The 25693-nt window shown below is 35.3% G+C and overlaps 3 protein-coding genes across 8 annotated transcripts; 1 reads left to right on the plus strand and 2 right to left on the minus strand.

The window, feature by feature from the left end:
* Positions 1-1719: 1719 nt before the first annotated feature.
* On the minus strand, positions 1720-2238 carry LOC107174320 (uncharacterized). Its single transcript, XM_015525103.2, has one exon. The coding sequence runs from the start codon at positions 2236-2238 to the stop codon at positions 1720-1722; it is 519 nt and encodes a 172-aa protein (XP_015380589.2).
* Positions 2239-8115: 5877 nt separating this feature from the next.
* On the minus strand, positions 8116-12819 carry LOC102612244 (uncharacterized). Its single transcript, XM_006492132.4, has 4 exons — positions 11649-12819; positions 10143-11438; positions 9185-9302; positions 8116-8745 (listed from the first exon to the last, which is right to left on the minus strand). Exons 1-4 carry the CDS (start codon positions 12273-12275, stop codon positions 8510-8512), a joined length of 2277 nt encoding a protein of 758 aa, XP_006492195.1. The 5' UTR covers positions 12276-12819; the 3' UTR covers positions 8116-8509.
* A 6330-nt stretch (positions 12820-19149) lies between these two features.
* On the plus strand, positions 19150-25267 carry LOC102612541 (neutral/alkaline invertase 3, chloroplastic). Of its 6 annotated transcripts, none has more exons than XR_008054167.1 (8): positions 19150-19467; positions 19932-20745; positions 21691-21856; positions 21948-22159; positions 23018-23511; positions 23609-23657; positions 24296-24700; positions 25019-25267. XR_008054167.1 is itself a non-coding variant. In XM_006492133.4 (7 exons), the coding sequence occupies exons 2-7, from the start codon at positions 20041-20043 to the stop codon at positions 24620-24622; spliced, it is 1953 nt and encodes a 650-aa protein (XP_006492196.1). In that variant the 5' UTR covers positions 19150-19467; positions 19953-20040; the 3' UTR covers positions 24623-24928. The 6 variants fall into 6 exon arrangements, 1 of the variants encoding a protein (XP_006492196.1); XR_372227.4 differs by having other exon boundaries at positions 19953-20745; positions 24296-24891; XR_372229.4 differs by having other exon boundaries at positions 19953-20745; positions 24950-25267.
* The last annotated feature ends 426 nt before the right edge of the window (positions 25268-25693 follow it).

The following is a 25693-nucleotide window of genomic DNA, read 5'->3' on the forward strand; positions in this document are numbered from 1 at the left end:
TGAATTGAAGTCGGAATTAAAAGATTTTAAAGAAACCGTGGTTGGCTTTATCGACACATTTTCTACACGTCTAAATAAGGATTCTCCCACTGGACGCTTATATGCGGTAAGCATAATTAAATTTAATAATTATGTTCGTTTAACTATTTTAATTTAACAATTATTTAATATGTTCATCTTGGAGAATGGACAGGCCCCGGATGACTATGGAGTGTATACTGACGTGGGCAATCAAAATTTTTCTACGCCCACGTCATTGTATAGTTTCTACAGGGATGTTAGTGGGGAGAGCGTGCAGGTGTTCACTGAGGTGCCTCCGAGCGTTAGTAAGTTCGGCCGTGCGTACATACCGTCGTATGTTTTTAACAGTCCTTACATGATTCCTCCACTCAGGCGAGGAAAGAACGCTCGGCCTATACCTCGACCCCAAATCATGGACCATGCGATTGACATGAATACGAGTGTAGATATAAATCCACTGAGAGGATTGGAGGATTCTAGTCTGTTTGCTGAGTTTGATCGATGGTTCGCTGGTAATATGATAGTAGTTCGGAGAGTCCAACACCTGCGGTTATTCTTTCAAATACTTTTGGGTTTAGCTTCGATGGGATAGCTAGACGATGAGGTAATTATATTTTTGAAGTTCTTTGAGTGTTGTGGATTTGTGTATAATTTTTTTTCTTTGAAATCGTAATGTTTATGTTCCTCTACAACATATTCACGAGTATTTTCGCTTGATTAGCGAGAAACAACGGAAATATCCGAATGCCTTAGTTCAACGTGTTACATATACCGACACATTTTTTTGGGTAACATGCCGACAAAACTTATAAATACCATTTATATTTTTTTTAATTATCGCCTTTAAGTTTTGTTAATTTATACGTTTCTTGGTTATCTATGTATTAGGTGTTATTGAATCAGTTATGGAACAATGGGGATTGTGCGATCGATTCATTAGTATTCGACCACTGCTTGAATTGCTATCTTTGTGGGCGACAGCACACAATGTCCAAATCAATAACGGATGTCGATATGGTATGTATTTTATTGCATTTCATATACAAGTTGTCGCTTTTTCTTGGTTGTTTTTCAATTTCATATATAACGAACATGTTTTTCAATTTTTATATACAGTTACTCATCCCTGTTAACTTGGACGGCGAGCATTGGGTACTGGCACGAGTAGACTTTCGGAAAAACAAAGTCTGGATTTATGAATCATTACTCACATGTCGCGAGGACAAAAGATACAAGTTGAAATTTAAGCCACTTGAAGTTATCTTCCCTCGATGGTTGGAATATGTTGGGTTCTACAACATCCGACCTGAGTTGCGGAGTGCTGACCCCTGGAAAGTTATCGCAGTTAGTAGTGTGCCACAACAAGAGCCCGAAACTGGCGATTGCGGTGTTTTTGTATTGATGGTTACGATGTATTTAATGTTCGGGCTTAGATTAGAGTTTAACGCTAGTCATGTCCAGTACTTTAGAAAGAAGATTGCGGTTGACATATTTAATGACGATATTGTATTGTAAACCGCTTGTAGTAATTTGAGTGTTGAAACTTGAATTTTTATTCTAATTTGCGCACTTAAGTTTATATAATTTGAATGCTCACATTTTAATATTTAAAATAAAATAAAATTTCATGACATATAAGTGTACAATACACAAAAAAACAATAACAATTTTAACCAACAAATCATTGAAACAATACAACTAACTTTGAGTTGACGCAATAGGATTCTTACATCGCTTACGATTATGGCCCAGTTCATGACACCGCCCGCATCTTACAGTCCGCCGATTAACGTCCTCGCCAGCCGAGGGTATTCTGAGCTCTTTATGACGGCCAGGTGGTGGTGCCTCAACAGGTGGGTATACTTGCATCTCCTGAATTTCATCTAGAACTTCCCAATCAGCCACATCGCCAATTGGCCCCACTGGTTGTGCATAAGCCATCGCCAACCATTCTGTAGTGTAAAAGTCCGAGCAAAGGTTAATAAAATCGACCCGGTGTGTTAGATACGCCGCAATTGCATGAGCACATACAAGTTGATCAAGCTGAAACATTCTGCAAGAGCAAGTTTTCTTTTGCAAGTCAACCAAACCTTCCTTAAGCCCACCACCTATAACTTGAAATCGATGCGGAGACACCGGCTGAACTATCATTCTTTCAACTATAGTTCTCCTCTTAGTGACTATTTCATCCGCCCATGTTGTTAGCCGAGTACTCATTAATTCAGCCACAATTTTTCTATCATAAAATCATTGCTGCAATATTTTCCTAAAGTGATCAACAAGATGAGTAACAGGAAATTTTCACGGTTCCCTCATGAAAGAATTAACACTTTCCACGATGTTGGTGGTAAGTATGTTGTACCTCCTACCTTCAAACTGAGACTTTGCCCAATTACACGTACCGATATTATTTTCTAGGTAATCAGTCGCACCCGAGTGGATCATCCACAATCTTTCAAGTTGTCTCTTAAATTCCTCGTGGCCATATGCTTTTGCTGCATTAATAAAGGCAGACTCAAATTCATCCCAAAGAGCTTTGGACATTTTAAACTTTAACTTAATGTTACCTTTCACGTGGTAAAAACAAACGCCATGAGTTGCATTGTGAAATACTTTAAGAACGGCTCTCTTTATGGCAGTGCATCGATCAGAGATAATTACCAACTCAGGTCTATCGCCAATCAATCACTCCGTGTAACTTCATCATAAACTATTCCCAAGCATCATTGTTTTCTGAATCCATGATCCTAATGGCTAACGGATACAATTGATTGTTTCCATCAAAACATGTTGCCACGAATATGCTTCCACGATATAGCCCCTTAAGATAAGTACCATCTACAACAATGACAGGCCGAATGTACTGCATAAAACCCTTGATGAAAGATCCAAGTGCTACAAAATAGTACAAGAAATTACCATCTCCATTCTGCTCAAGGTGAGTGACTATACCCTCATTCGCCGTAGTTAGTACGTGAGAGTATTTAGGGAGCAAGTTGTATGACTCTGTAGGGTTGCCTCGAACTATTTCAAGGCCAACTTCTCTCGCCCGATATGCCTGCTAGTATGTTAACTGAGCACCGTATTCTTGTTGCATATCTACTCTTATGTCATTCGGAGTATAAATTCTCTTGTCTTGAATATATATTTTTCTGCGATAATATGACCGACAACCCGGCTCCTTACTTGATGACGTCCATAAACCAATACCTCATTATGACAAATGTGTACATTATCAATTCTCTGCACCACCCAAGGAACATTTTGCTCGTTTGAACTTCTAGTTGCTCGAATATGGCATTTACATGATTCCAAACAACAGTGAGCCTCGAAACGTGTCGTTGTAGACCGTGCAATCTTGAAATCAAACTTATCCTTAAAGGCAACCTTGCGTAGTTGTAATATAAACTCATTCTTCTCAACAAATAGCTTACGCACACTGATATCATCTGAGTCACAACTGCTAACAAAACTTGGAACAACCATATTCGAAGGCAAAGTTGGAGCAAGACTTGTGAGGGGGTCAATTCTCTTTCTCGATCAAACCATAGGAGGAATAAGTCTATTGCCTCTGTTATTCATAGGAGTATTGTCTTCACACTTATTCTCATGCTGAAACGATGGAATATTCAAAGGATCGGCTCCTCCATCATCACCATCATTATTGAAATAAGTGCCCCTCATACTATTAGAAGGTTCTGCACAAACATTATCCCCCACTGTCTCATCATGAAGATCATCATTGTCCCGGAAATCATTGTTGTGATACAGAGAATACCGTTGGTCCAACGACGTCGTTATTGGAAAAACCGTTGCTCCAACATCCTGTAACGTAATATCGTTATCATCAATGTTGTCATAATTGTTGTGGATTGGAGAGTAATATTGCTACATCGATATTGTCCTTGACAACACCTCTTTTTCATTATCGGGGTCAAACATATTTGCTCTAAACGAAGTTTCTGTATCGACATGTGGCTCAATGCCTTCGCTCGGAACTCGAGGTGATGTGGTCACAAATATAGGAATGCATCCAAAATTAGCTACATTAGATGCCATATGCAACACAACCCTCACCATTCCATCATCAAATATATCCATGAGCAGTGCACATATACGATATAATGTGTTATTAGACCTCAAAGTTGTTTTCATTGTGATACTATATTCATTAGGGTTTATTTGTAACACCTCGTATACTCTTGCCAATAACTTATCAAACAAACAATTTTTTCCAACCAAAAAAGCTCGATTTTTACCATTCACATACTCCATACGGCCATCCTCTAATGTCTCCCACCAACCATCGTAACACAATTCAAGTACAACTGAATCCATTAAGCCTAAAATTATAAAAAAAAATAAATTATTTGAACCCTATCAAATTAATACAGTTTTAATGATTCTGCCTCTTCGTGCGACAGGCCTTGGGCGACAGGTGCCTGTCGCACCAAGCTAGGTGCGACAGGTGTCTGTATCACCAAGCTAGGTGCGACAGGTGTCTGTATCACCAAGTTTTTGTACAACGGGTTCCCTATTGCGTGAAGCTTCGTACGATAGGCAGCCTGTCGCCAGATTCACCCACAACTCGCAGTTCACTGAAACTCTCAAGCAAGTTCAAAAAATAACTCATACCACTATGTGATGCCGACTAGTGTTGGATCCGGATAGATTATGATCGGATTTCACTTTTATCATTGCTTTTTGCCGTCGTCGTTGGTTGATGATTCAAGAGTGGAAAGCTGCCTTTAGTTTGACGAAATGGGAGAAAGAAAGTTGCTTTTGTTTTGTAAAGAAGGGTAATTTGGGGAGAAAAGTGCGTGTGTTTGGCTAATGTTGATAGAAAAAAGTTGAGAGAGTTAATTGTGAAAATAGCAAAAGTTTTATGGTTATTTTTATAAATTTCCCCAAATTATTTGCAATGTTGCACCAGCTTGTACGAAAAGTACTTGTCCTATTTGTAAATAAAAGTTTTCTGGTACTATTCATTAGCGTAGAGACAAACAAGAGAGTAAAAACACCCAAAACACTACTAAAACAAGATCTCGTCAACTGGCTTGATCATATTTGTGGGGCTGATTCTACGATTGCGAAATCCCTTTAATAATGCCCTAAGCTGTTGCATGATCATTCAGTAGCCTGCACATGGTGGGCACAAATTAAAGCCACCTTTTCGCGGCCAAAATGATAGCGCATATTTAGACTGTGCATGAAAGATTGGATTTACTGTCATCTGTAACGCACTTATATTATCATAAAACATGAAGGAAAGGAAAGTTAGCCATGTGAGCTCAGCTGTTGTGGAAGCAAGTGATCTACACTTGAGACAATGGGCTGCTTCTTAGAACACCATCCTCACGCACCCAAAAGTTAGAGGAGGCCAAAACAAGATAACCAATAAAGCATCAGGAAACACAGAAATCATACATTCATGACAGAACTACACTAAATAACAATAAGGGGAAATAATTTTCAATACTTACCAAGATCATCATCGCACGAGTAGAGCGAAGGAAAAACCTCTCAATACCCGACGGAATTTAACTACATCTCATGGGTAGAGTAACCTAACTCTCAATATACATGCGCAGAGTTTACGGGGGAGGTTACATATATGGTAACTGGCAATCACATCTCATGGCTCAATCAAACATATAATATGTGTACATGTAATTATAACGTGATATTAAAACATATATCAAACACAAATATTTCACGAAATACATAATAATATTAGTAGTATCCACTCACAAATCATGTTTCACTCCAGGGTTCGTTGGGGCTCCCATGAGTTCCGGAATTCTCGAGTTTCTCCTAAAATACAGGATTTAAAAATTAACTATTAGAACTTGTATAAAAATTGATATGTATCACAAAAACTGTAACATAACTGTTCAAACTTCATACATCTATTACCACTAATTCATTAGCTATTAATCTAACTGTTCAATTTCATTTCCTGTAACGTTCCCTCTCAATTCATCTTTTAAATTTCTTTTCCCACTCTCGGCTTCTTCATTTCATTTACTTCTTTTCTTCTTTTTCTTTTCTTTTCTCTTCTCTTTTTCTCTCGGTTTTTCTTCTTTTTCTTCTTTATCTCACTTCAAAAAATGATGCAAAATGAGAGCTGCTTTCAATTCCTTCAAATTATATATGGCCACCGACTCAGGCACACAAATGAAGCATACAGGTGAAGTAAGCATGCGCCTTGCATGAAGTTGGTAGCTTGCTGTTGCTTTCATAATTAGTTGTGTTTAGCTTATAAAAAAGCGGTGAAACATGCACATGCATTACACATGTAGTCGATCGTGTAGGTCATGTAGTCATGTAGGTCATGTGAGTAATGTAGTTGTGTAGGTCATGTAAAAAAATATAGTCGTGTAAGTAATGTAATCGTGTAAATCATGTGATCATGTAGGTTGTTTAAGACATGTAGGTCGTGTAGTTATTATATCTAAAATTTGATACTATTATTTTTATTGTATCAACAGTTGTGGTTTTGGTATGCGCGCGTATTCTCTTCGACGTATATAGATTAAACAAAATGACAAGTATAGATTCAAAGGTTTTAAGGCTAAAGGGATTATGATACCACAATCAAGAATATATGCAGAATTAATGGAGACGATATCTCAAGTTGCTTGGATGAGCAACTATTAGTTACTGATTCAGTAATAGGAGATAATGCTCTAGCTACTGTAAAATTAATACAAACTTACAATACTAGTCCAATTAACATAAACTTTTCTAGATTTGAAGTACGCTTACAAAAGTTTAGTATCATAAGTACAACTCATTCAAATAAATAGCAAGTTAGTTTTTCTCCAAAAGTAACGGCTTGTCATGACAAAAACTTTCAGCTAGTTGCTTTCGATAGAAAGAGACGTGTGTCTTAGTGCAATAGGTTTGAATGTCTTCCCCACATGCAAGTGTCTCAAAATAACGTAAAACAAACACACCGCAATCTCTGCTGAGAATTTTAGAAAATAGTTGATTACATGCTGAATAAGTAACTAAAATAGTATAATATAAATTCGTAGCACAAATTAAGTCTTCAAAATAATAAATTATTCTTATCGATTAAGAATAATGGCAAAAGTCATGTAATTTTGAGGTTGTGTACTCGTGCAATCATGTACTACAAGAAGACGTGTAATGCATGGCTGAAGGTCATGTAATACACAACTAAAGTCGTGAAGGTTGTATAATACACAATTGAAGGTCATGTAATACTACAGTAAGTCATGTAATAAACGATTGAGGGTTGTGTATTATATGAAGCCATGTGTATTACACAACCTTGAGTAGTGTATTACACAACCTTGACTGGTGTATTACACGACTTTGCATGATCAAACTCTAATCAATACAATCCATCAAACTTTCACCATTTTCATGAAGCGAAATAGTTGTAAAGGTTGTTTTTCAATATGTTATGAGAGACCCACAACAAATTTAATATATTCCTTCGACATAAAATCCTAAATTTTTTAGTTTTCCATAAGTTTCAAAACTCTATCAAGTAATTAGAAGAAGGAAATTGATTATTTACCTAAAGAAGACAGATTCCGACAATTGTGCAGTAATGAATCAGCTTCTAACGATTGTGCAACAATGAATCAGCTTTTATCCTTCTCCAAACTCCAACACTTCTCCTTCTCAATAAGAGTTGTGTATAAGTCATGTATGTGCTTGTTAGCATTTTGAGTTGAGGATACTTTAGTAATTTCATGCGAGTTTTTAGAGGACATTCATGAAAATTTCGGTAAATTCTATTTATAGGATATTCAGATAATTTTTTTAAAAAAAATGGGGCGTACCTGCTGCAATTTTTGAATATACTGTTGGTCAATTGAAATGATGGGTTATAAAATGAGAACCTAGACCACGTGTTGAAGAGCGCTTCAACATACAATTATGATTCTGTCCAATTATTATTTCCACCAGATAACTAAAGGAGTAGACAATTTGACATATAATGTACCATACAATAAATTCATGAACTGTCATTTATAACAATTTAATTATTATTATTAATAATAAACCATTACGCATCACTCTTCAAGAAAAAGAATCAGCTGAGAACAAAACAAATAAACCTCACCAATTCCACAAAATTATGCATTACTCTTCAAGAAAAAGATCTGTACATGAAGCTAAAATCTGCCTAAACACGAAAGCTCTCAGATTCATACCATAGAAAAATTTCCCCAAATTTCTCTTTTTTTTTTGTAATTTTTTTTAAGGAAATAAACTGAATGAATCCCATGGTAAAATATTTGGTGAGTCTGTGAGACTATAATAATACAGAATGTACATCAATCAAAAATCTATACAGAAAGTTACATTATCTTTTCTTTTCATTTCTGATCTAAGGTTGTCCTCCGAAGGCTTCAAAAACAGCGACGACGCTGCAATTCCTACATCTATCGATGATCATAATCGATAAATTGAATTGGAAGCAGCATTACGGAACACCTACAACCCATCAATCCAAAAAATGATCTGCGGCTGCATCTGCTGATTCAGCAACTTGAGCTGCTTCAGCAATTCTGAGTGCCATTGTTGCTTTGTAAGTTGCCAAATCAGCATTTTGCATGAGCAGCTGAGCTCTTTGGCGTTTCAGGACTGCTTCTTCCAAGGATCTTTTTGCTGAGGCTTTAGCTTCCTCAACTCTGCGCATGGCATTCTGTTCTTCCAAGGCGTCTTGCTGGGTTACAACCTCTGCATATTGATAACAGAAGATTAGATACATTTAGTCAACAAACAACAAAACAGAAGTTCAGTATTTTTTTGAACCAAAAATTATCCACCAGAGAGGCCAAAAAGGTGAAGTTAGAACAACACCTTAGAGGAAATGAGGAATTGCCTAAAATACACATTTGCAATGAACAATATCCACTGGCCATTTATACATGACTCAAATTATTAATTCAACACATTTACAAATAAGTATTTTGGTCTTTTATATATACATGATTCAAACCACCATTATTAATTCAACACCACCTTTGACTTGACATGACAAATAAAACTTTATAACTACTCGAGAGTACTTTTACCAAATGCACCAAACTGTGAAAAACCAACATGTAGTGACACTAAAACTTATAGATTACATAGCACATGCATAAAAGACGTACAGAGAATGCAATGAACAAACCTGGCAAGAGAACCACTGGTGGTTTGCCTCTTCCAGGTTGGCTTGCCTGTCGCTTGAATGATCTTCTCTTACGTAGAGCAGGCTTTGGAATTAGTGAAGGTTTTTTAGGTTGGCGACCCTGATAGAAAGGAATAACCAGGTTGATCAGATGAGCCAACCAACAGTGCAGCAAGAACAACACCACGAGCCTCAATTGAACACACAAGCAGAATAAGGTAAGATGGGGTAAAAGGGCATGCCATAATATAACATATTACACCATTATTTTGGGCTTGTAGCCTATTTGCAAGATGAACCAAGAAAGCTACAGGAAGGAGCTATTCAAATTGGAGGATTGTATCTTTCCAGTACTTTGCAGCTACATAATTTAGTTCTCTGCTTAAGGATTTTCACAAACAGTCCACATTTAACTATTTCAATGAGGAGCTAAGTTTTCAACTCAAAACAAATGTTATTAAACATACACAAAAACCTATAATTTTCAGTTGTAACTTATGAAGTTAAGAACATTGAATCACCTGAACAAGTATAAAAACAGAGTAATTTACCAGTGAATAAAAAAGGATTACTCTTAACAATTTACTAGACTTCGAATATTCATGTAAGTGACTAAACATTGTTCACTGACAAAAGAATCAAAGAACTGAAATCAGAGGGAATACAATAGAGCCAGCAAAGCATAACCACAGGTCAATGCAAATGAAAAGACATGCTGCTGACTTTTTTATGAATAAAATCATCAATACACAAATAATAATTACTATGACAATGAAATAGTACAAATTTGGTAACTTTCAGTTAAAAAATTATGTCAGAACATCCTAAAATCAAGAGAGACAACTATAGATTAACATTGCTAGAGTTAAGGGAACTCCTAGATATAAACTGAACACCAATAAACCAGAAGAGACATGTTGCCAATAGAGGATGCAAATTAAATAACATAACAAGTCTTTACCTGGAAAACCCTAAGCAGTGCAGCGCGTTTCTGCTTCCGTTTCTGTTTCCAATGATTATACACAGCTAGTACTACTTCCTTCCGACCTAGCTCCAAACAAAGATTAACCGCTGCTTCCTCATTAGAGTAATCATCAGGACTACAAAAGTAAGCCTTCTCAAAGGCATCAACTATCAACTCAAAAGTATCCTCTGAAACATGTTCGTGAAGTTCATTTTCTGTAACAAACTCATTATTGAACTTCTTTAGCCATTCTTCATCTTCAGAATCCATATCATAGTTTGCAGTCCTCTTTGCCAAAGCTCTTGACACCTCATCAACATTTACAGAGATGTATGAATCGGGTCGGCAAAATGGAACAGTATTACTATCCTCATATCCTAACACCTCATATACCCCAGGAATGGGTATAACCTTAGAAACGGAAACCTGTGCATTTCGATCAGAACACTCCTTATAAAGATCCTTGAAATTGAGCCAATCTTGTCTGTTGGAAAATTCGAGTTTCCAATTATCATCCCCAGCCCATAAAATAGCATGGGTGAAGCGGTTAAAGGACGAGGGTCTCATAATTCTCTGGGCCTTGAACGAGTATCTTGTTTCTCCATCTTTCTTGACTACAAGGTGCCACTCCTTTGAATGAGACATTTCTAAAATGACATTGGCTCCTTCTACCCTGCAACATCTGTCTGATTCCATAACCAATATGCTCACACAGCAGCAAGATCGATCCAAGTCTAGCATCAATGAATCCACAGTAGAACTAACTTCTTTAATGCTCAGAACAGAACTATGCTGCAGTGAACTCCTAAGCTTGCTCTTGGACACTGCAGAAGATGAAGGGATGCTACTTTTCCTACAACTAGTTAAATCAGAAACTAAGGCTCCACTAGCTTTCTGTGAGCCAATCAGAGAAGGGTTCCTAGCTCTCCTCCTCCTCAACGAACTCCTCCTCTTCTGAATTGCACGAGAATTCAGTGAACTTCTATACTGCACATTGCGTGCAGCTAATTTGGAAGATCTAACAGAAGGATGTAACGCCACTTTATTGACACTGTTATCAACTACAGGCGTCACGGTTTTAGACTCACATACATAATCTACATCTTCCTCCTCAGAAGAATCGTCCTCAGAAGCTGAACTATTTACAGAAGGTGGACGCATGAATCTAACAAGCATACAGTGATGAATATACATAAAACAAGACGGAACAGCAGAAAAATCCAGAGAAAACATTGGAATGAGTTGCATGGTCCCAAAAATCCGGCACATTCCAGTGCGAGCAATGGGAGGATCCTGATACAAGATCGACCAAAGAAAGGCACAAATAAATATACTAAGCATAAATCTCAACAATGCATTTCAATAACACCTAAAAGTACAAACAAGCCTATTCATGTTAACCACATTGAATTGGTTACATAAACACCAATGCATACTGCAATTCAATAAAGATACAATCTTTTACATCCATACTGCAATTCAAGAACAAAAAACAAAACATACCCACGAAAAACGAATTCCACGCAAAGAGAAAACTCCAGAAATGGTCTCCGAAAGCAAAAAGGAAGCAAGCCGAGGCAGCTCCACAGTTGCCCTTCTCATGCATCCCAAAACAGAACTCAAAAAGGAAACTAAAAACCCACTAGAAGAACTCTCCAAACCAACACCAAACACACTAAAAGGCACTATCTTTTCACTCTTCTTCCTTCTTTGCCTGCGAGAAAACTGTATCCCATACTTCTTCTTCTCCAAAATCTTACTTTTTTCACCATCATTTCGCTTCCTTTTTCTACTATACACTATTCCATACATCAAATCCGCACCTTTCAATTCTTCCTTCACTTTCTTGCACATTTTCACTTCTTTTTTCTCATCATTATTCGCATAGACCTTCAGGTCATCTAAGTGAGCAGCCCACCCATTGGGCTTACACTTGGGCCCACCTGGCCCACCATTCTTTTTATTAATCACAGGGTGGTGATACCAATCGTCCCCATAATTAGTCCTCCTGAGCTTGCCATCACCTGAATCAGGCCATAAACGACGGCCTGACCGCAAAACGCGGGCCCCATCAACCCCTTTGACCACCCCGAACACCCTTGTCGTCCTTCTCATACCCACCGAAGGCATTGCCGTTCGGCTCTCAGTAAACCCAATTCCTGACCCGATCTTCTTTACACGTAGTCGACTCACTGGAGATTTTTATTTTATTTATTTATTTATTTTACACGGAAACAAAAAAAATCCGACACCGACCCAGATAAAAACTAACAATTTAACTCATAAATAATCATAAAACAACGTCCCATAACATGGGATACATCTAATAAAAACCAGGAATTGAACAAGAACATAAGTTAAGAAACTGAGATCTGTTCAATAGAGGGGGAACAGAGATCGATTTAGGATTGTGGGTTTCACGTACGTGTTGTGTTGGGGAAACAGACAGAGAGGGAGAGTGGGTTTGTGGATGTGGGTGTGGGTTTGTGAAGAAGAGGGTGGTGGCGGGCTAGGGTTTATGATGAAAACCACTACGCCGACTGATGAGAGCCGTTAGATTGGGAAATTGACGGTTGAGATTTGTTTTTGAGATGGGGTTCGCTGGATACAATAAAACGATAGTCTCCTAGTGGGGGTATTTTTTTTCTTTCTCTATTGTTTTTTCCCCCCTTTTAGTCTTTTTGTTAGCTCTTTTTAGGTGAGAGGATATTTTCGGATACGGCGTCAAAAGTCTGAGGGTCTGTGAAAAGACAAAATCGGGCTTGTACGTGATGGGAGACGTATAGTGGATTTGTACTGCGGGTCGATACTTTATGGGAAGGGTAGTTATGGAATTACGTAGTGATCGAGGGTAAAAGGCGGCGACTATTTCTCCGGTAAATTTGCAAACTAAAAGGCCAGCGCTCGGCTGTAAATTTTGAATCAGTAAAAATTATAATAACATATGGACTTTTTTTTTACTAAAAAAAAAAAAAACATATGGACTTTTTAAAAAAAAAAAAACTTATTTTGTAAAAAAATCTTATTTTGTTAGATACTTTTCAGTAAGAAACTTTATTTTGTAAAATTAGATTTAATTTTTTTAAAAAAAATAAATACAACTCAGTCACCTCTCATTATGTGAGTAGAGTTTCACTCTAAATTAATAAATCATATTAACAATAACTACATTAATGAGTATTATATAGGTCACTCGAGGTTTAAATACAAAATTTAATTTTTTTGTAAAAATGTGTAAGACGTAAGAGGATTTAAATTCAAAATTAGAGTTTGTTTGGTATAATTTTTTATATGATTTTTTTTTTTTGCAGTTTAATTAAACATAACTTAATTAAACAATACAATCTCGTTTTCCTCTTCTCGTTTCTGCATACTAACTAGGCAAACTCGAGTTATTTTATTATTAAAATTTTTACTCACTAAAATAAAAATAACAAAAAAAAAAATGGCACTTATAACCAACTTCCAAAAAAAAATGGAAGAAAAAATGTGACTAGTTTTTCAAAAGTCAAAAAAAAAAAAATTAAACAACTTTTTCAAGCACTAAACATTAAAATAGGAAAAACAAAGTGAGCGTGGCTCTTGTTTCTCTCATTAGAGTTTAGAAACAATATATTAGATACCTAAATGTTACATTATTTGTCCTTTCTAACCCACAAATTAAAAATTTTCGGATTCATTTTTAAATCCGAGGAACTAGAGTTGACATTGATAAATTTTTTTATCTTTTTTACATTGTTTACATATATTTTCTTTTCGACATATATATTTATATGTGTGTGTATATACATTGTGTGTGTATATACACAATATATATACACACACACATACATACATACATTCGTTTATATAGAAGTGTATATCTGCTTTTCCCTTTTGGATAGGTTTATATATATATATATATATATATAGAAGTGTATATCTGCTTTTCCCTTTTGGATTGGTTTTTGACGTAGATTTGTTACGCAGCTCTTTTAATACCTCATTTTGAAATTAGTTGAGGCTCAACTAATGGTTCTTATCTGGCCATTTGTCTGCTTGCTGTTTTAGACCAAATTTATGCCACGTGTGATTTTACTTGTGATTGTGAATCCCAAACATTTAATTCTACGTCAAGTCATCAACCGTAATACTTGTCATACTCACCACAAAAGGTTCTTTCTCTCGTGACGTATCATTTTCTAAAAGAAAAAAAATAAATTGTTTTAATTATATCGTGTCAAATTAGATGCGGAAAATAACATCTCCACTCTCAATATTTGAGAAAATATCATCAGCGCCCTTAAATTTAAAAAAAAAAAGACACCCTCTTTTAATTATAAAGCTTTTTTTTAAAGAAAAATTATCTTTAAAATTTTAAGTAAATAAAATATTATATAAATAATGTAATCTACTGCATAGACTAATAATATTAGAACATTTTAATATTTAAATAAGTTTAAATATGTAAATTGGGATCCGGCTACGGTATCACAGTGGTACCGTGCCACTTATTTTGTTTTTTATGACTGTGTTATTATAAATTTTCATATAACCTCCTTCATTCATTTTTATTTAAGCTTTGCTTTACAAATATTAAGTTAATTTCTACTACATCCATATAAATATTTTAGTTATCACCTTATATTATTTATTATTTATAAATTTTTATTCTATATTATACCTATATCACAATACCCCACTCTTTATAATTTTGAGATTAAATAATTAACAAGGAAAAGAATTGGATCGACCCGAACTTGTAAACCCAACCCGAATTCCATTTTCATTTCCGGCCACTCCACCAGCCAAGGTTGGTACCAATCGAAAGATCGTGCGACGCCGGTCATTTCTATGTCATCCTTGTAGCAAAAAGAACCGGGTCAAACCGAACCCGCAAACTCGACCCGCATGCCTTTTCAGTTTCCGACCACTCCACCGGCCAAGGTTGGTACCGATCGGAAGCTCGTGCGATGCCGGTTATCTCCATGCCATCCTTGTCGCCGGAAAGCGTTCGAAAAGCTGCCAATCGAAGCCGTGAAAAGCCGCTTCAATTCGCCACGATTTTGCCGGTTTCCGGTGACGCCACCACCTGGATTTTGTTCCCCCACAATTCCCTCTGTCTTTTACGACCAGCCACAGCCACTGGAGGAGCTGATTTGCCGTTGATCGGCCGTTGAAGGATTCACGGGTTTGGGAGAAATTAACTTAATATTTGTGAAATAAAGTTTAAATAGAAATGAATGAAAGGGGTTATATGAAAATTTACAATAACACAGTCATAAAAAACAAAAGAAGTGGCACGATACCACTGTGGTACCGTAGCCAGATCTTGTAAATTGTTGTGTATATTTTAATAATACATTTGTATTTAGTGTAGAGATTTTAAAATATTTACGTTAAATAGATTTTAAAATTAAAAATTCTCACATATTAGTAATGTAAAAATTATTATTTCAAAATATATTCACAATAATTTTAAATTTTAATACATTTATTTTAATATTATGTTTCTATTTATTATAAAATTTACTTTAGTATAATAAAATATATCTAATAAATTGTAAAATATTAAAATATTAAAATATTTTTAAATATTGAATTTGTTTTAAAATGTATATGCCATTATATTTGTTTTAATATTATATTTCTATTTATTATAAAACATTAGAGTCAATTTTTTTGGGATAATATAGATGAGGTTAAAAAGGAATCTTAGTGTCCCTTTTTGGAAATTTAGGAGTGTTGATAACCATTTTCCCAAACTTTAGAGGTGTAGATATTCTTTTCCCACTTAGATATAAAATGTTTTTTATGAATAATACTTAAATTTCGTTTATTCATATTTTCTAAAAAAATTAGAGAGTTTCTCTTTTTTCCTTCACATATCACCCACGCTCTTTGCAATTTTTTAACCTATTTTAATTTTTACCATTCTCCTTCCAATTGATAAAAAAAATTTAATTATCTTGACTTAAACTTCTGCTTACATTTAGACTATCAATCTTTGGTTGACTTTAATTCCCATTACCATTGGTTATTATTTTCTTTACTTTTTCATTAGCTAGTGGCATGCATTTAATGTTGGGATTATATGCTCTTTTGAAGCATATTAATTTATTTTTTGATTAATAAAATATTTGAGATATTTTCAATTGCATAAATATATATTGATGAAGGTCCGTTTAATCATATTATATGTATTTATGTGATCATTACATGGATTCACAGAAAACATAAATACAAGTTATCTTATGATTAAATAAATTAAGTTCGCAGTTGATAGAGATGGCAAAACCCCGGGCCGGGTCCGGGTATTGCCATGACCGGACCCTGCCCGGATGCAACCGGTCCGGGCCGGGTTTTAATTCGGGTACCCAGATTTTATATTTTTTAATATTTTATGTGTATATATTTTTTATTTTTTGATAATTTTATAAGTTTTAAATTTATTTCAATAAAATTTGACATGAAAATATAAACTTTAAGTGTTTAAAACTTTATATATTATAATAAATAAGTCAAATAAATATAAAATATTTAAAATAATATATATTTTATAATTTTTTTAATAAAATCCGGGTTCCGGGTTTATCAAGTGATGCCCAAGACCGACCCGGCTTCATACCCGGGCCGGGTAATACCCGGCCCGTAACACCCGGGTACGGTCCGGGTCCGGACCGGGCAGGTATTTTTGCCACCTCTAGCAGTTGATAAATAAAGTTGGGCGCTCTATTTATATTTAGACTATAGTAAATTCATTAAATGATTTGTCTTAATCATATTGATGAAGGTCCGTTTAATCATATTATATGTATTTATGTGATCATTACATGGATTCACAGAAAACATAAATACAAGTTATCTTATGATTAAATAAATTAAGTTCGCAGTTGATAAATAAAGTTGGGCGCTCTATTTATATTTAGACTATAGTAAATTCATTAAATGATTTGTCTTAATCATGTATGAATTTACTAATGTAGTTTGACTACATTGAGTTGGATCACATATGAGATTTAATTAACGTTGAAATGATTGTCAGACTTATTAAATCTTATATGCATTGATTTTACTGTAATCTTAATCTTGAGTTAGTTATAATTTCATGATTGTAATTGTTATTCCATTTGAGTTACCGATGGGCACGACACGCACTTAGAGTCAAAATTATATGGTATCTTGGTGGGAGCAATTATGAATATTGGAGTTATAGATTAACAATATAGAATTTGTACAACACATCTCTTGATGTGTTTTCGGCACTTCATCATAGAATTCTTTGGCCATAGTGTGTCAACATATATTATTATGTTGGAAACTGATCATTAGAGAAAATCAGTAAGTATCAAGGAATAAGATGTAATTAAATCGATTGGACAGTTGAGATATCGATTTAATTAACGATGTGGTACAAAAGATTATGCAGTAAAGAAATCGATGTGGCTTGGGACGAATTATTATTCGAGCATACAATTATGGAGGTAAGTTCCAATCTTTTAGTGGAGTAGATTTGGAATTAAATAATTGAGATAGTTTAATTACAGACCTAATTATTATAATCACTATTGTATGTTCCCAAATGATCCCCAGGTTAGTTCATTTAATTGACTGCACCACTATTGGATTAATAAGCAAGATAACTAACTATTTATGTTAAAAGCCTAAATATATTATTTAGTGGGAGACTCCATGTAATGTACTTGTATCTAAGGGGCCTTGTGTTATTTTACAAGGTGAGCCCCTATGACAAGAAAAAAGTAACTTTACTTTTGGTTTATTATTTTTAATTTAAATCAAACTTTATTTAATAGAATTAAATAATATAAAAAAATGGAGCCTAGGGTTTCCATTTGATAGAAATATAAAAGGGCTTTTTTTCTCCCAAAAGAGAGGAGAGCAGCCACTTTATACAGATTAGAGAAAAAAAATTTTCTCTCTATTGTTGAGAGAAAATTTTTCTTGTGCTAGTTGCTTTAGTGGTGATAAAGGCGCCTACACGTCAGGTGCATATCAAACTTGAGTCATAGTCTGGAAAATTATTTGGTGGCGGATCGTGATCTAACAGAAGTGGTGGTGACGAATCGTGATCTGGGAGCCTAAATCACTTCAGCGGAAAAAGCCAAATTAAATTTTTAAGATACGATTTCTAAATTACAAATTTTTATATATTGTATGAAAGCGATCCTAAAAGTTTTTATAAAAAATTTAAAAACTGATTTTTATTCCAACATTTAATCATCTCATTTTTTCGGTGGAGGATTTAGAATCATATATTTCCCGGGGTCAAGGGCTCTATAAAAGAAACAAACGAAAGAATGCACCATGTTGTAACCGAATTATTTATAAAGCTGCTTACTTTAAAATCCAACCAAAATAGATTATTTATAAGCTATTGCAATCTCAAACTTAATTATGAGAGAGAGAGAGAAAGAGTGATTGCACCAACGAGCCTTAATTTCAAGAATATGCCCTTTATTACATTTGTTCACTTCTATGACAAAATGACCAAAGCAAAGACCAATGAACCCTTATTTGTGTTTGACTCCTACGTCCTAAGGCCAATTTGGAGTTGTGTTGTGATTCTTTTTCTTTCTTTTTTAATTTTCTTTTGCATAAGTAACTGATTGCATTCATCTTAGAATAAACCTATTCAAATGTTACTTTATTTTTTAATTATCAATTTATCGCGCATCCTGAATTTTTTGTTATTGGTTATAAAATATAAAAAAGTTATTTTTCATGGTCAAGTAAAAAATTAGATGTATTTTTACTCAAAAAAAAATTAAATTATGAAAGAATTCTAATCTATCCTACTTGGGCTTCAAGTGAGTATTTGAAAATTGATTTAACCAATGGAGTACCAGTAAGGTAATAATTAAATAATTAAAAATTTATTTGACAATCATGTGATGATCGAGTATGAATCTGAGTCAGCAAGAGAAAGATAACGATTAGGTAGTTATTGATTAAGGATAAATAACTATTGGCTAAAAAGTTGGGTAACTGCTTGTTGTACCGTGGGTAGACCTTTCGCCAAGTATTGGTCATATTTGTGAATTTTAGCCTCGTTCATGGCCCGTATCGTGGAAATTTCCTTTCCACAAAAACGAAAACATTTTTCATGTGATTAATTTCGCATTTTATGAAAAATAGAAAAAAAATAATATTACTTTTGATGTTGGTTGTTGAGTTCCGTTCGGGACACATTTCGAAAGTTCAAACATATCTTCGTTGTGGAACTGCTTGATCATTATTTTATCTTCGTTTTCAGGCTTTCTTGGTCCCCGAAAGCTTGCTGCAAAAACAAACCCACTTCAGATTTTCACCTCTTTGATATCAGGTAAACGCTTTCTTACATTACGTTGCTTATATATTTTTCTGGGTTTCCTTTTTCTTTTAAATTTTGTTTATATTTTTCCATAAAATGAATGTAAATGTGTAAAGTTTGCACTTTTATGTTATTGATCATGTAGAATTACGTGCGTTGTTTGCTTTAGTTTTAAAGTTGAATATTTTTGTTTGAATTGGGTTTTGAAATGAAGAATTTTTCACTTTTTGGCTTTGAAACTGTACGTTGTGAAATGATGATGCTTAGTCTTCGTTTTAAAACTTTATTGGCATTTGTAGAATTCCAGTTTTATGATTTTGATTCTTTAGTTACTTGGTGGAGATACTGAAACAATTTGCTCCATTCAGTTCTGTGATGGGTTTATTCTCTATTTCTTGAATGATTTCAGAAGATATAGAAGCACTTGAGATGATTTTTTAGTATGAGCATTTTCTTGTTAACCTTTCTGATTTCAGTTGTGTTCTTTGAGACCTTAGGTCGTTGAATTCAATCAGAGTTCTTGGATTTGTCTCGAAAGGAATTTAATTTCAATACAATTCAATTCATTTGATTAGCATCACATCAATGGGAACTTCTGAGGCGGTTCTCCAAGTTTTGTCTGGGGCTAACCCTCTGCTTTTCAATTCTGCCAAGTGTTCTGGCAATTTGGATGCAACATTCCCTTCTAGATTCCTCTATAAATATACAAAGAAAAGGGTTTCTAGATATAAACGATTGTTCAACTGCTCAAGTACACTTCAAAGTGACCTGGGATTGAATTGGTTAAAGGGGTTAGGCTATGGGTTGTCAGGATGTAGAGAAGTTAACAGATTGCAGCTTCTTAGTTGCAAATGCCAACAGGCTGAAAGTGTAAGTGGGTTGACAGCAGAGGATGGAAATGGTACATGGTTTGTGGACAGTGCAAAGAAATTAAACCTAAAGAGTGTGGCCAACACGCCTAATATCTTGGAGTTTCAGGATGTTCAGCAATTTGAACAGGAAAAGAAGAGTTTTACTTCTAATGGGGCAGCTGGAACAACTATAGATTCTGTTAGCAAAGCTACTGTAGATTGTCTTGAGGATGAAGCATGGAACCTATTGCGGGATTCTATGGTTTATTACTGCGGAAGTCCGATTGGAACTATTGCCGCGAATGATCCCACCGCTTCCAATGTGTTGAATTATGATCAGGTCTTCATTCGTGACTTTATACCTTCTGGTATTGCTTTTCTGTTGAAGGGGGAGTATGATATTGTTCGGAATTTCATTCTTCATACACTTCAGTTGCAGGTAATACGGTTATTTCATAATGCTAATCATTTAACCCTGCCAATAATTATTTAATATCTTTTTGTGTCAAATTCTTGTTTTCCTTTACTGATTTCTGTCAAAATAATGCCAATGATGCATCCTTCTTCTCATTTCATGTACTGTGCTTTTTTCTTCTTGCTGGAGTATCCTGAGAGATTGTGTTCTTTGTACTCCATCAAATGTGTATGTAATATTTTATATAATGTTTATTCAGCTGATGTTTGGTATATTGATCGCTTATTTTTGTTATAACTTCACGAAAAGCTGCAAATAATGTACTCTTATCAAATTACATTTATGTTCTTTTCATGTGACAGCCCCCACTCTCCACCTCCCTTTTTTCATATTATCCTTCTTACTTTTTGATTACCATTAAAATTATGCTGATTGATGCAGTTAATGCTTGTTTCATGTGTTATGCTTTTTACTCTCAATAAATTCTTCTGATAGCATGTGATCTTTGGGTGCCATCAAATGTGTTTGGAACATCTTATCATTGTTTTTATTTTGCTTATACAATGGTACTTATGTAACTGTTCCATGCATGGAGAAAAGTTTATGTTTTACTATCACTGGTTGGATATGTTTACATGTCTGCGTGTTGCTCTTCTTTTAAAATCATGTGCTATAGTGCTTGGCCAACTTTTTTTGGTACTATAATAATGCAATCCATCATGACTGTGATCAGAATATCATTTTCACCACATGCATGTGAACTAATGAATTTTAACATGTGCAAATGCATGCTTCTGTATGCACTTGTCTCATTTATCAAAGTGTGTCATACTCATACACGTCCATGCTTCCTTTGGTTACAAGTCTATTTTACAATGTGGCACACAATGTGAATGGTCTAATTATATCAATTGCTCGGTATACTCAATGTTTTAGATTTACAGATTTTAAATGATTCTTACATCGCAGAGCTGGGAGAAAACAATGGACTGTCATAGCCCTGGTCAGGGGTTGATGCCTGCTAGTTTTAAAGTGCGCACAGTTCCTCTGGATGGTGATGATTCTGCAACAGAGGAAGTGCTGGATCCTGACTTTGGGGAGGCAGCAATAGGCCGTGTTGCACCAGTTGACTCTGGTAAGTGAATTTTTCATTTTGAAGTTTTTCTTTGAAGCGAGAATATCTCACTTGACCTTCATAGTGATTCTTGTTTCTTTGTAAATTTTAGGACTATGGTGGATTATATTACTACGGGCATATGGAAAATGCTCAGGTGATCTGTTGGTTCAGGAGAGAATTGATGTGCAAACTGGGATCAAGATGATTCTGAAGTTGTGTCTTGCTGATGGCTTTGACATGTTCCCTACATTATTGGTAACTGATGGTTCTTGCATGATAGATCGCCGAATGGGAATTCATGGTCACCCTCTTGAAATTCAGGTAAATACGTCTTATTTCATGGTCACCCCTACTTTTAAATTTCTTCTTGGACATCTGATCCCCAGCTTTATTTCCTTTCCTTTCTCTCTTTTAATACACTCTTTGTAGTTGTTATAAAAGGAGTGATTACAATTCAAGATTACTTGCAAAAGATTTATCTGTTCTAGATTGAGCACCCAAATATGACGAGGAAATATGAACACGAACAGGAAATCACTGAAGTGCTATGGAGGTGTTGGTGTCAAAATGAAATTAACGGTTGCATGTATTATGTTGTTATAAAGAGGTTCGGCATCCAAATTTTGGTTATAATTTTAGGGTATATATAAGTAAGTAGGAGGGATGGAGTTAAACTTTCCGAGCATACAAAAATTTGTTAGATTAATTTTAGGACCAGTGACAGAGAACTCTGGAAGTGGATTGGTATAAAATGCCCTTGCAAGTTCGGAATTTAGAATTTAGATTATTATAATTAAAAAACATATAGAAATTCACATTAGTTCAGCTCTTCGTGTACTCTACCCACTTGAGAACACATTAAGTTCATTTATAGATTTGTGACACATTAGCCGCAGCAATGTTTATTAAGTGACCTTTTTAAAAATTGGTTTCTTTAGAAAGAATATACCTTTTTTTTGGCATTTTTTGGCCCCAGTTATGGTCACTAATGACATCCATGTAATTATGCTAATCTATGAGGGTACTGTTTGATAATCCAGTAGCTTTGTAACAGTTGATTACTGCTCCAATAAACTTGAATCTAACATTTGTTTTCCCTCTTCTTCCCTTATTGCTTGTTTTCGTGTAAGATAACTTGATCCTCGTCTGATTTCCTATGTTGTTTTTTTGTTCTTGTAGGCACTATTTTATTCAGCATTACTTTGTGCACGTGAGATGCTTGCTCCAGAGGATGGATCTGCTGATCTCATTCGAGCACTAAACAATCGTTTGGTTGCTCTCTCATTCCACATTAGAGAGTATTATTGGATTGATTTAAGGAAATTGAATGAGATTTACCGTTACAAGACGGAGGAATACTCATATGATGCTGTTAATAAGTTCAACATTTACCCAGATCAGATTCCTCCTTGGTTAGTGGAATGGATGCCCAATAAAGGTGGCTATCTAATTGGAAACTTGCAACCGGCTCACATGGATTTCCGATTCTTTTCACTGGGGAATATTTGGTCTATAGTAAATGGTCTTGCAACCAGGGATCAGTCACATGCTATACTGGATCTGATGGAAGCCAAATGGGCAGATCTAGTGGCAGACATGCCGCTCAAGATATGTTATCCTGCTCTTGAAGGTCAGGAGTGGCAGATCATCACAGGCAGTGATCCTAAGAACACGTAATAAATTTGACTTGATGTTGTCAGTGTTCTATTTATTTCTCCATTCTGCTCACATTCTCATTGTCTGATCATTTTCATACTTGTTTTGATGTAGGCCTTGGTCCTATCATAATGCTGGTTCCTGGCCAACTCTCCTCTGGCAGGTTAGTCATGTTAGCATAGTTGGACTGTACGTTTTTCATTTTTCTTAGAAAAAAAGTAGGCTTTCTAATGCTGGCATCTCTGGGGTGTGCCATGGTTGTGCTAATAGAATAGTAGGATAATTGATATGGAGAAGAATCAAATAAGGGATGTTAGGCAAGAAAAGATTGGGAAAGATTCTAGAGTAGAAGTTAGCTACACTCCTTTTGACCGCGGATTTACATATCAACTGGCCCATAAGTCAACTTTAACCTGCAAACTACTAAAACATATGATAGTGCAAGTCCATTTGGTCCAAGCAGCCCACTTCCATGTAACAGATACAAACATAGAAGGAATTCAAGGAAATATAATGGTTGTGTTGGCTTTGTTTTGGGGATCTTTGATCTAAGTTCCTTCTATAAAGCTCAATACCCTGGAGTCACAGCTAGGCAAGCCAATTTCATCTCTGCATCAGTGTTGTATTAGTTACGAACATTCAGGATGTTAGACGCTATCAAGGATCTGTGAACATCTGGGCTTTGTGTTGACCATATAATTTATTCTTTTAATTATTTATCGATATGATCTCAGTAGAACATTTTTGGTCTGCTGAGATTGGAGATATATTACATTAACAGAGTCAAGTGGTAATTTGCAGTTCACTGTTGCATGCATAAAGATGAATAGGCCAGAAATTGCTGCAAGAGCGGTACAGGTAGCTGAGAAACGCTTGTCACGAGACAAATGGCCTGAATATTATGACACAAAAAGAGCCAGGTTCATAGGGAAACAAGCACAGTTATTCCAGACTTGGTCAATTGCTGGATACCTTGTTTCAAAGATCCTGCTTGCAGACCCAAGTGCAGCAAAAATTTTAACAACTGAGGAGGACTCTGAGCTCGTCAATGCCTTTTCTTGTATGATCAGTGCCAACCCAAGGAGGAAGCGTGGTCGGAAGAATTTGAATCAGACCTATATAGTTTGAGCTCTCTAATTCACATAAGATGGGGTAGGAGAATTCTCCTGGTATGGTGAGCATAAGAATTTGGCTCCTGAATTTGTGGTATGCCCAGTACCTTTCCCTTTGAATTTTTCCAATGTTGATAGGATTACAATATTATTTTGTATAGATTGTTTATCTGATATAGGATAATCAGTAGCACTTGCATAGTGGGTACATAAAATGAATGGCATTCTTTAAATCCATGTTGAGCCGTATATGGAAACACGTATCTCTGATCAGCGTGATTGAAAGTAAGATATGCAGCCATTCTTTAATCTGTTAGTAGCACCTCAAACTTTTTATATGCAGATATATTTTATTTTTATGGGGGTTTCTGTTCTGGGTCCGGTGAGCTTGTTGATTTTGTCTTCTGGACAGCTTTGTTCTACTGCAAGACAACAGCTAAGTTATGCCAGTGACTGTTCAACAATCAACATTGGTGGAGATTTCTTGTACGAGCTGGATGGAGTATTGAAACTTTACAAACACTAAATGACAAACACAAGCATCTGTACTCTAGAAGAGATCTTAAATTCTTAGTAGCCTGCCTTGTAAGGACTTTGTCTTTGTTCACTGTACTAATAGCTGAGATTTAAAGACCTTGAAATTCATCAAAAAAATTTAATAGTTGGGCAAGAGTATCTTAATTAAATTTCAAAGAAGATTAATGTGATTATCTAGAAGAGTAAAGTACAGGATATAAGCTTAAAGATTAGCAATTTAGCAGAGGGGATGATGTGCAATGAATATATTCAATGATTATCACCTTAAAGAAACACAGTTATAAAAGCATGCCTGCTGTAATAGGCCTTTCAACATGCTTCTAGACACCAATGATTGAACTCTTTAACCCTTTCTCCCCTCAAAACAAGAAGATAACAGTAATAATTGCATCTTATTTTGCTTTTTTTTTTAAGAAAAAGAAATACATTACATAACAATTTATTAACATTTTGGGAGTTAGGAGGGTGGACTCATTTGGGTGACTTTTTTGCTAGTTTCTTGAATTGCAATTCCTAATGGGCAAAAAGAATGGGCTTACCTTTCCTTTAA

Source organism: Citrus sinensis, chromosome 4, assembly GCF_022201045.2.
Source record: "Citrus sinensis cultivar Valencia sweet orange chromosome 4, DVS_A1.0, whole genome shotgun sequence".
NCBI classification, from domain to species: domain Eukaryota; kingdom Viridiplantae; phylum Streptophyta; class Magnoliopsida; order Sapindales; family Rutaceae; genus Citrus; species Citrus sinensis.

Bases quoted from the DNA above. Each gene is read 5' to 3' on its own strand.
- LOC102612541 (XM_006492133.4), top strand. From the start codon at position 20,041: ATGGGAACTTCTGAGGCGGTTCTCCAAGTTTTGTCTGGGGCTAACCCT. The intron at 22,160-23,017 runs GTAAATACGTCT...TTGTTCTTGTAG, and splicing joins GTCACCCTCTTGAAATTCAG to GCACTATTTTATTCAGCATT. The intron at 23,658-24,295 runs GTTAGTCATGTT...GGTAATTTGCAG, and splicing joins GGCCAACTCTCCTCTGGCAG to TTCACTGTTGCATGCATAAA.
- LOC102612244 (XM_006492132.4), bottom strand. From the start codon at position 12,275: ATGCCTTCGGTGGGTATGAGAAGGACGACAAGGGTGTTCGGGGTGGTC. The intron at 11,439-11,648 runs GTATGTTTTGTT...ATCTTGTATCAG, and splicing joins GTGGAATTCGTTTTTCGTGG to GATCCTCCCATTGCTCGCAC. The intron at 9,303-10,142 runs GTAAAGACTTGT...CCTTTCTATCAG, and splicing joins CACTGCTTAGGGTTTTCCAG to GGTCGCCAACCTAAAAAACC.
- LOC107174320 (XM_015525103.2), bottom strand. From the start codon at position 2,238: ATGAGTACTCGGCTAACAACATGGGCGGATGAAATAGTCACTAAGAGG.